Here is a 10,777-nt window from a genome sequence, read left to right as displayed (position 1 = left end):
CAAAACAAAACAAACAAAAAAAAATGGCTATTACACATGTTTTGCTATGAATTGGGGCTATCTAAATAAACTAAATTGGAACTAATAAGTCTGCATTGTGGCTTTCAGAAATCACTAAAATAAAAATAAACAAAGTTTAAGAGACTATCTGTTCAGTTTCTTCTGTCTGTTACTGTAAAGCTTTATGTTATGATTCAGCTTGAAATACCCAGCCACACCTCTCAGCAGGTGTTAAAGAGTTTTGTACACAGTTGTTCTGCATGCAGACAAACAGGCTGTTTGATGGGTCAACACAAGGCCGGAGGASGACGGGTTTGTAGATTAGAATATAATCTGAGGCTTTGTGATGAAGCAGACCAGCCATCACTGGATTAAATATGTGGACTGCTGAAGATGTCCACTGAAGTACAAACAGTCACTTAATGACAACAACTATATAAACATGGTCAGAAATGAAGCTCTTTTTTAATTTATAAGACGTTTCATTCTGAAAACTATCTACTTACTAAGCCTCAAATTAAAAACACCCTCAGACTGCAGCTTATTAAACGATGTCACACTTTTAAACTAAACCAACCTTCAGAAGAAGTGAGTGAAAATACTAAAGCACACCATGATTGTTGTAGAACCAACAACTCTCAGCACTGGTTTTCTGCAGGACTTTATCAACTGTGGAGGAGGTCCAGTCTTGTTACATTGTTGCTTCAACTCATTCAGGGTTCTGCTCAGCTCTCTGAAGGTCCCAGCAGTCAGGTTCAGCTTCTGGACCAACGGTTCTTTTCTTTTTTGAGCCGATCGGTTGTAGACCAGCTGCTGTGTTTGGGATCACAGTTCTGTGCTGAATTTAGTTTTCAGCAACGGTTCTGATCATTTCACCTTGCAGTTTTTTTTTATTTTTTTTTACTTTTGGCTGCAATTTTGCTAATTTTAGCTACAGTTTTGCTGAGTCAAGTTTTTTCACACTTTTTATTTTAGCTTTTGTTTAGCTGGTTTTAACTTTAATAACTTCCTTGTTTTTTAACAAATTTCAACAGTCATTCATTACAATGTATTTAAACATAAATTTTCTTTAYATTCAAAGTAATTTAAATTAAACTAATACAAAACTGACGAGAGACGGCCTTTTCTGTTGTAGCAAACATTGCAGTTTGCAGCCAGTGAAACAGAGAAAAAGGAGCCACCAATGCAAACACACCCACCCTCCCCTACATGAGATGCTGAGGTTTGTACCTAAGGGAATGAGGTTGTTGTGAGACACTGCGGGGCCACTGCCAATGACTGTGCTGAGGTCATAAGCTGCAGGCATCCCTGATAGAGACAGAACAAACAAAACAATCAGCATTCATCAGAAACATTACRATCTGTTAACCTTCTGAAGGCTTTTAAAAACATTTGTGAGGCTAATCCCTGTGGAATGAGGTGTCCGATGGAGTGACCATCAATAAATAAAACCACTTCAATTATTACACGTGAAAAAGAAAAGGTTAAGAAARGATTTAACAAACAAACTGTTTTAGGGTAAAATCTGAAAACAAGAAAATTAAAAGCCTAACATTCCTGAAYGTTGCTGCCTTTAATGCCAGAGTTTTAGATGTAGATCATGAACAGTGTTATAGATCTTTACAGTCAAACAGGAGCTTAATCTGATGCAACACAGTGATACCTCACTTGCACTCAGAGTACGTGCTGTGAATGGAAGAAGTTTTTTCGAATCAAGCCGTTTCCATCCGCCTTTTCTGATGCGATACTTCAAAATGCACATCAAAAAACCTTGATGGAAACACGGCTAATGACGGTCAGCTACTACCAACCCAATATCTTTAAAACTGAGTCAAAGTCATTGTGTCTAGCTGTGGTAGCCATCTTGACTCAAAAAGTTAATCAGCTGTAAAGGTCAACCCAATGATTCCTTTCATTCATTATAGGAGATATTGTCTAACACTACAGACAAACACAGATAGACAAAAACATTATTACTCTTCACAATGATAGTAAAGATTAGTTCACACACGACAAAATATAGATAAATGGACAAAATGTTATATAAATGATTCATACAAATGGAAATTGTTCCTCTGTTGCATGAATTATTAGTAAGAAAGAGCAGGTGATGCACAGAATAGAGACGGGACAGTTTACATGTTCACCTGTCTCAGTTGCAGGTGTGTGCATCAGRTGCTTTAGCACAGGTACAGAAACACTGTCCACTAGTGATGAGACTGGCAATAGATCAAAAATATTTTTATTAAACGTTGTTTAACCAGGCTAATCACAATGAGACCACAGATCTCTTTTACAAAGGAGGCCTATAAAGTCAACATATTGTTCATGTTTTTGGTCTTTGTGGGAAACCGGAGTAACTGGAGACGCAAGCACAAGGAGAACATGCAAACTCCACACAGAAAGAGCCCAGGTCCCAACTGGAGATCGACCCCAGGACCTTCTTGGTGTGAGGCATCAGTGCTAACCACCGAGCTGCATATTCCCTCATGGAATCTCAAAAATGTCTACATCACAAATATCAAATACACAATTTAAGAAATAGTTTTCGTTTCCCACATCTTATTTTCCAGCTTCTTCAAACACATCAAAGGTCACATTCCCTCTGATCCTGAAAACACTGGCAGACCTTCACCTCCTCCCACCTCCTCCCACCTCCCTGCTCATCTAACCATCTCCAGTCAGGTCAGAGTTTTGTTTTCGAAGCGAGGGACACAGAAGATAACGAGTGTTCGAAGATCCTAAACCAAGGACGAGTTTCTGAAGGAAAACAGAGCTGGACGTTTCATCTGTGAGAAGTTTGGTTTAACTTTGAGAAAACGCAGCCTAATTACTGAAACTGGTTCAACTTTTAAACAAGGAGGGATCTCTGCGTTCAGATCAGTCAGCTCACTGCTGCTTAAATACCTCTGGACTGTCTGCTGGAGTGTGCTGCACGATGATCTACACTCATGAAGACATTAAACCATACTGCTGATAGAAAGTCTCAGTCTATGAAGAAGAAATTATTAAAGACTTACTGGTCAGAGGATGGACTTATTTACTGACATCAACTGATAAATGTCAACAGTTTTATTTTATAGTTATTTATAGAAGCCTGTTAAAGTGTATTTGGAGCTGTGTCATTAATCTTTAACACCGGCCGTTTCATTAAGCTCCCTGAGCTGCTGTTCTTGTCATTTAACAGTTTAATATTAGCTCATGTGTGTAACACTGTGTTTATGAGGACAGGTTTAGCTGGTTTGTTGTCATCTAACGGTACCTGAATGTGAAGGTAGGATGGGTCAGACTGCATCTTACTATTTGTTCTGGAGTCGGACTGATTAAAAGCCTTTCCTGGTGTTGGACCGTGTGACAGAACAGATGAAAGTTGTTTTTTTTTTAATCCCACAGAGGATTAAAAAACATATTGTTTAAAATATCTCCTGATTACTGGTCCCATAGCTCAGTCCTAACAGTAACCAGAGCCTCATATTTCTGAACAAAGAAACAGAAAGAAATTGTACATTCAATACAATTCATTGGAAAGTGTGAAAATAATACAGTCTGGATATTTTTGGATAATCTGTGTGATTTTCCACACTTTACATTTATGCTGACAATAACGATGCGACTGGAGAAACATAGATTAAGAACCGTTCCACCTAAACTGATTATGTGAATAAATGAAATGGTTTTATGGAGAATTATTTTCAGAACAAAGTGTCTATTTTTATATATAATCATCTTGTTTTATAAAATAGGTCTGAAATTATAAAAGACTCTGGTATTAAAACATTCTATAGGTCCAGTTTCTGTTTTTGTTCATTGACTTTTTTAATTTAGACCAAGTTCTGTTTCTGTTTACACTCATGTTTTACAGTTTTAGAAAATAAACTGTGTCTCTACAGGAGAACTTTGCTTTTTAACGGTTTGTCTGATTTGACTCCTCAGAGTCAGTTAAGATGCTGACAACAGATGATTGGTGAGATGGTCGGTGAACAGCACACAGGTCTTTTCTCTTTCATCACCTCAGTCAGGCTGGTTACACGACACCAGATATTTAAATAGTAACGTCTCTGAAAAAGTACTCTGTCCAGGTAAGGTCCAGGAAATCATGCATGCTGATATTTTCCTGTTCTGCGTGTGTTCACCTGATACAGCCATCCCCTGACTCATGCTGTAGGCCGCCCCTGTGTTCCACATGTTCTCCGAGGGGGAGGTGTAGTGTGAGCCAGGTGGGGGGTTGGGGGTGGTGCCTGTGTACCTGCAAACATACACATGAACAATCGTTTGGTTCCATTAGAGACAAACACCCCCAGCACCGGACCGACTGTGGACAACAGGTCTCTGCTCTGCGCTGGAATTAAACTGAAGGTTTTCCTTTTAAAATCATTTCTAACATTATGAGTCTGTAAATGTCTTCTTTAGACTGATTGTTTTTGTAGTGACCTCAGACGGTTGTTGTAACGTGGCCCAATGTAAATAAACTGGRTAGAATTTGTTTTGTTAATATTTCAATAAATTCTATTTTGTTTGTGTTTTTGTGGAAACGGCTTTATCCTACTTAAAAAGGATTATAATTTCTTGATTAACTTTACAGTTTAAAATTAAAGGATAACTAGAAGCAAGAGATGAACTGCTTTGTTTCACTTCTTTATAAAAACATTTTACATGTAAACAGTTTGTCTGATGAGAATCTAAAATAAATTTCCTGTTTCCCCAAATAAAATTCAGACTGAATTCACATTTTTTCTCATTTTAAGTCTTCATACTGGGGTGGCTCTGTTCAGACTCAGAGTTCTACTTGAGTGAGTTGATTGTATTCAGATGTGAACACTTATTATCTGCATTACTCTGGTGGTCTGAACAGTCTGTCCTGAGCCCAGCTCTAGGACCTCCTACAGAACTGAACTGACCTCATACAGGCAGCAGAGGTGTTTGTTGTGTATTTCTGGGGAAAAAAAGTGTTTAAAAGGTACACTATATTGCCAAAAGTATTCGCTCACCTGCCTTGACTCACTTATAAGTTTAAAGGGGACCTATTATGCAAAATTCATTTTTTAAAGTTTTTTTACTCAACTTTGGGTATGTACTTAAAAAAACAGTCCTAGGACCAAAAAAATGCACCCAGGCGCATATTTGCTGTAAGTAAATGTATTTTTAATGTATATTAATGACAAGTTTTATACTTCCTACATTTTGTGATGTCACAATCCGTACGACAACCCACCGCATCCTGCGTTCAGCCCCTCACCTAGCAACCCCCGGGTGAGGCTCCACCTCCTCAGTATAAAAAGCTGTCACGGTTGTTGTTGTGCAATGCGCAGTTCATTTCACAACAAGCCTCCATTAGGGCAATGGGTAGAGTGTTGGACCAGAGAGCAGGAGACCAGGGTTCGAGACTGACACAGACACCAACAATTTAATTATTTATTTTCGTTCGTTATGAACAAGTTTTCTCATGTACCTCTATTGTTTAGCCTTTTTATTGTTTAGCCTATTCGTTCGAGTTCCTGAGGTATTTTGACCGCTGCTGCTCCCATTACCTGCCCTGGTAACAGCTTGCAGAGTGAGCGCAGAGCTATGACAGGAGGGGGAGAAAAAAAAAAGCTGCGACCAACTCTGCCTCTAGGTCTGACTCAGGGTCTCATATATATGGTTGTACAACGGAGCTTCTGCTATTATTAGCCATGCTAAGGTAAACGCTGGCTTTGGAGGGCAGAGTTAATGTCAACAAATTTTTGGAGGGCGTTACCAACAGAGCTCATTAACATAAACAGCTCGTTCTGAACGGAAGTCAGAGCAGGCAGAACTAGAAAATGGGAAATTTTATTATCTGAGAATTATTTTCTGCATTAAATTGAATGAACATGGTCTGGATAGCCCACAGACATACCATAAAAATTTCTAGGACCCGTAATTGGTCTCCTTCTTTCAGGTTGAGATCAGGACTCTGTGCAGGCCAGACAAGTTCATCCACACCAGACTCTGCCATCCATGTCTTTATGGACCTTGCTTTGTGCTCTGCTGCACAGTCATGTTGGAAGAGGAAGGGGCCAGCTCCAAACTGTTCCTACAAAGTTGGGAGCATGGAAGTGTCCGAAATGTCTTGGTATGCTGAAGCATTCAGAGTTCCTYTCACTGGAACTAAGGGGCCAAGTYCAGCTCCTGAAAAACAACCCCACACCATAATCCCTGCTACAACAAACTTTACACTTGGCACACTGCAGTCAGATAAGTACCATTCTCCTGACAACCGTCAAAGCCAGACTCTTCCATCAGATTGCCAGATGGAGAACTGTTATTCRTCACTCCAGAGAACACACCTCCAGTCCAGTGTCTGCATGCTTTACACCATTGCATCTGACGCTTCGCATTGCACTTGGTAATGTATGGATTGGATGCAGCTGCTCGACGATGGAAACCCATTCCATGAAGCTCTCTGAACACAGTTCTTGAGCTAATCTGAAGGTCACATGAAGGTTGGAGGTCTGTAGTGATTGACTCTGCTGAAAGTTGGTGACCTCTTTGCACTCTGCCCTTCAGCCTCTGCTGACCCTGCTCCATCAGTTAATGTGGCCTACCACTTCGTGGCTGAGTTGCTGTTGTTCCATTTTCTCATAATACAGCTGACAGTTGACTGTGAAGTATTTAGGAGCGAGGAAATTTCACGACTGGATTTGTTGCACAGCTTCCTATCACAGTTCCACACTAGAATTCACTGAGCTCCTGAGAGTGACCCAATCTTTCACAAACGTTTGTAAAAACAGTCTGCATGCCTAGATACTTAATTTTATACGCCTGTGGCCATGGAAGTGATTTGAACACTTGATTCCAATAATATGGATGGGTGAGCAAATACTTTTGGAAATATAGTGTAATTAAAACAGCCGTCCTTGGCAATATTTGCCTTTTTATTTGTGTTTGGCTAAGAGTTCTACTGAACTGTTTACTGGAATCCTCAATGGAGCAGCTGCATGTACTGAAGTAAGGGTGCAAAACTGTCTTTTTCATGCTCCAGTTCTTACATTAAAACACTATTATCACTTTGAGATAAAAGACAAGAGAATGTAGCAGGGTTTCCTCTAGTATACATATTGTTAGGCTGGCAGGCCACCAGGCTAACGTTCGTTTATTTAAAGCGACTTCGCCTGCAGAGCATGTGCTAAAAATAGCATCATCATTGAGTAGTGAAGCTAACAGCTGTAATAATGCCCCCTCAGTGTGCAAAAAACCAGTCATAGTCATCTGTACAAAGAGGGTATAATTTGAAGGTCTTATAGCTTGTTTCTTTAAAAATATCACAGTTATTAATTAATAAAAAACAGGTGGGTTTTGAATAAATATTACCAAAGTGTTCAATTTTCCAAAAATACACAAAATACCTTGAATTTTAAATGTTACTGAATCGGATTAGCAAAAAATGAATACTGTTTAAATAACAGTTTCCTGCTACTCCGGGATTCAAAAAGTTTGTTTATTGGAAGTGACACCAAATGTTACCTGCCCAAAATAAAAATGTTTGAAATTTGATAAAATATTTAAAAAAATTGTGTACTGGACAAACTATATTTTGATATGTTTATACAGAAATATTACCGTAATATGGCTACACACAGAGATATATAACATATGACATCTGATTATCAGATGAAAAAATGCAGTCGGTTAAGAAAAAAAAATGAAAAGTTTTCCACCTCTGATACTGGTGAATAAACAATTACAGCTGGTGTTGTTTACATGCTTCAGGTCTGTACGTTAACCTCTTTAGCTGCTGGTTTTGTAGCACTGAACAAAATGTTTTAGCACCAGCATTACCAATTGTCTCATAACCAAAAGTGCATACTGCATTTCATTACTTAAACACACTGACAAAAAGAACTGAAGGTTCTGATCAATTCCACTAAATATTTAACATTCAGTGTTTTTTTTGGTAAAACTATTTTTACAGTGTATTCAAGCCAGACAAAATTGAAAAGATGGCATTTATCTCATTACCACAAACCTTGTTTTACCTTTTAGGTAAAACACCTAATTATTTTTAGATTTTTGGCTCACTTGGGAAAAAAAGATATTTAGCCTTAAAAATGCCTTTGAGACAACTTTTGATAAATGACTAAATTATTTGACCTATTATTGCAGCTCTATGGTAAATTTGCCTCCTTATTGGGTAAAATCAGGCTTTCCTTTTATCTGTTGTAGTTTTTGTTGGGGCGGCTGTGGCAGAGTTGTTAGGGGAGTCGTCCTGGAATAGGAAGGTCACCGGTTCGATCCCCCGTCCAGCTCTCTTAGTTGTTGTGTCCTTGGGCAAGACACTTCACCCCTAAAGGTTGAGTTATAGTCGCTCATTGGAACGCGCGCAAAGTGGGCGCGCATTCAGCCGTGCGGCTTCTCAAATTATAGTTGACGTGCATCGAAGTGCTGCTCTTCTATGACCAACAGGTGGCAGTACACTGTCTAACCTAGGGCTGTGTATTGGCAAGAATTTGGCGATACGATACATATCATGACAGAGAGGTCACGATACGATATATCCCGATATATTTCAAAACTGTAAACAAGGCGATATATTGCGATTTTTTTGGTCCAAAAATTCTATTAAATAAAAAACTTCTTACTGGGAAAAAAACAAAAAGCAAAACGAAAAACCAAAATTCACTGTCTCAGAAAATTCTAATATTACATAGACATACTTTTGATACATTTAGCTGTGTTCTGCTTTGTAATGTGTTTTATTTTATTTGTTTCATATTTCATCCATGTTTTCAATTGTTAGACTAAATTTGCCAATAAATAGTTTGAAAATATAGTTTTTGCAGCTTTTCGTTTTTTATATTGATTTACAATATCATCACCCAACACTTAACAATAGCCTTTATGTTGTCATAAAGTTCAGTAAACAGATGATATGAAGCTGCTGCACACAGAGTTTCTGGGATCAGCTGACCTGCATCCAGAACATGATTTGTATAACTGTGGGTCGAACAGCAGGGCAGGTCCCGAAGAAAGCCAGTTAAGAAATTGAGAAGCTAAACGAGTTAAACCATTTTTGAAGCGAACACAGCAGGATAAAGTATATGGACTTTGATGCGATGAGCCGGATATTGAGAGCAACAGACAGAGTTTTATRTCACGGGGGGAGTGCCGAGCTCGCTCGAGGTGAAAGACGCATGCGCTATATGCATAACGTGAAAGCTGACTACAGTTGGAAAAAAGAGCGCACAAAACACTTCATTTGTCTTAAAATACAGACATTCTGACAAATAAGTAACTGTTTGTAACCTTACCTCAGCTTAGAAGGCAGAGGGTGTCGGTCTTTTCCGCTCAGATTCAGCTATCGGAGCATGAAGCTAATGTTTACTCACAATGCTAATGCTCTCTTACTCTCTGGCGCTCAAGCTGTGGAGGAGCCAAATGGCTGGCTCACTGCTGCCAACTAGTGGTCAGAGRCTGAACTACAACATAAAAATGAATGGCTGGAAGGAAAGTTGACACTTTAAACCTAAATAAAAAAAACGATACAGGGCTTTAGAATATCGATACAGTATCGGGAAATGAAATATCGCGATATTTGTGTATCGATATTTTCTTACACCCCTAATCTAACCAGCATTTCGGTTGTGAAAAACGGGTGTGGAAGAAGAAATCTTTGACGTCACACAATAGAAAAGATGGTGGCTCGGTCACGAGAAGAACTGTTGAGGAACGTAATATAATAGAGAAACAAATATATCTATTGCTTTTATTGAGACGACGAGGTGAAGGAGATGGTGTGTTCGTTCATTGCAATGGAAGTATTTGATGCTGCCGCCACCTATCTGGATGTGTTTAATCTCAATTTGTCAGTGGAATTTTACAGACTTCAAAATTCCTTTTTTATGTTTTTGGGTATACATGTATTGGAGTAAAAGCACAAGTACTTTGCCAAATTCACCCTATCTAGGAAGCAGAATTTATATGGACAGTATTTATTTTTTATAATAAGCTGGAATGAAAACAAGAAAGATGAAATAAAAGTAATGACTTTCCACCTCTTGCCTTTTATTAACACGTAAGAAGTGTAATGTACAGATCTAAGTTTAAATCTAAGTTTTTATGCCAATTCCCCCACTAACTTTAGCTTTAATTGAGGGTCCTTCCAACATTTTAACATCTTCTTGCACACGTCCATCTTGTTTGTTGATGTCCACGGCGCGCGCAGTCCTTGCAGAGTTCGAAAAATCCGAAGGTGCACGACCTCGCGACAGGACACTGCAAAGGGCCAACGCGCAGGGGCGGGGACGGCCATGCGCGTCATATATTGCGTCACCTATAGCGCATGCATCCTCTCGCCCACCTTGACGCATCGAGCATAAACCTAGCTTAATGCCTCTGATGTGTGTCCCATCGGTGTATGAATGTGATTGGCACTGATTAGTCTCCATAATGATTGTATATGTTAGCTTTGTAGAGACCTAATTAGGGTTGGGCATAATCGTATTGTGTGCAAATAATTGTCAGAAAAACATTAATCGATTCTTATTTGGCACTTGACTATTAATATGATTAATGCCACCAGGTGGACTGACTGGAGTTTTCTCCAGTCAGTCCGCTTGGTGCTCCTCTCTGCTTCAAATATCACGAATATTTTAAAAGGTGCAATATCATGTAAAATCAACTTTTTTGAGTTTTATATCATGTTATAATGTTATACTCTCATAAAAAACATGCCCAAAGGCTTCCTCTGACTTATTCTTGCATGTTTGAGAAATCCAGCAGCGTTTTTAGGAAGCCATGCTAGGGAGCAAAACGACAG

The 10,777-nt window shown here is 39.0% G+C and overlaps 1 protein-coding gene across 1 annotated transcript in view; it reads right to left on the bottom strand.

Moving 5' to 3' along the window:
• carm1 (coactivator-associated arginine methyltransferase 1) overlaps window positions 1–10,777 on the bottom strand; it is a 39,072-nt gene that overhangs the window by 4,867 nt on the left and 23,428 nt on the right. Inside the window, exons 13-14 of the mRNA XM_014020970.1 lie at window positions 4,134–4,246; window positions 1,231–1,308 (exon numbers count right to left, since the gene is read on the bottom strand). Coding sequence (XP_013876424.1) covers window positions 1,231–1,308; window positions 4,134–4,246 — 191 coding nt within the window. The remainder of the gene's footprint in view (window positions 1–1,230; window positions 1,309–4,133; window positions 4,247–10,777) is intronic.

This window comes from Austrofundulus limnaeus, unplaced genomic scaffold (assembly GCF_001266775.1).
Source record: "Austrofundulus limnaeus strain Quisiro unplaced genomic scaffold, Austrofundulus_limnaeus-1.0 Scaffold274, whole genome shotgun sequence".
In the NCBI taxonomy this organism is placed as follows: domain Eukaryota; kingdom Metazoa; phylum Chordata; class Actinopteri; order Cyprinodontiformes; family Rivulidae; genus Austrofundulus; species Austrofundulus limnaeus.
This window is presented reverse-complemented; position numbering and strand designations above follow the sequence as displayed.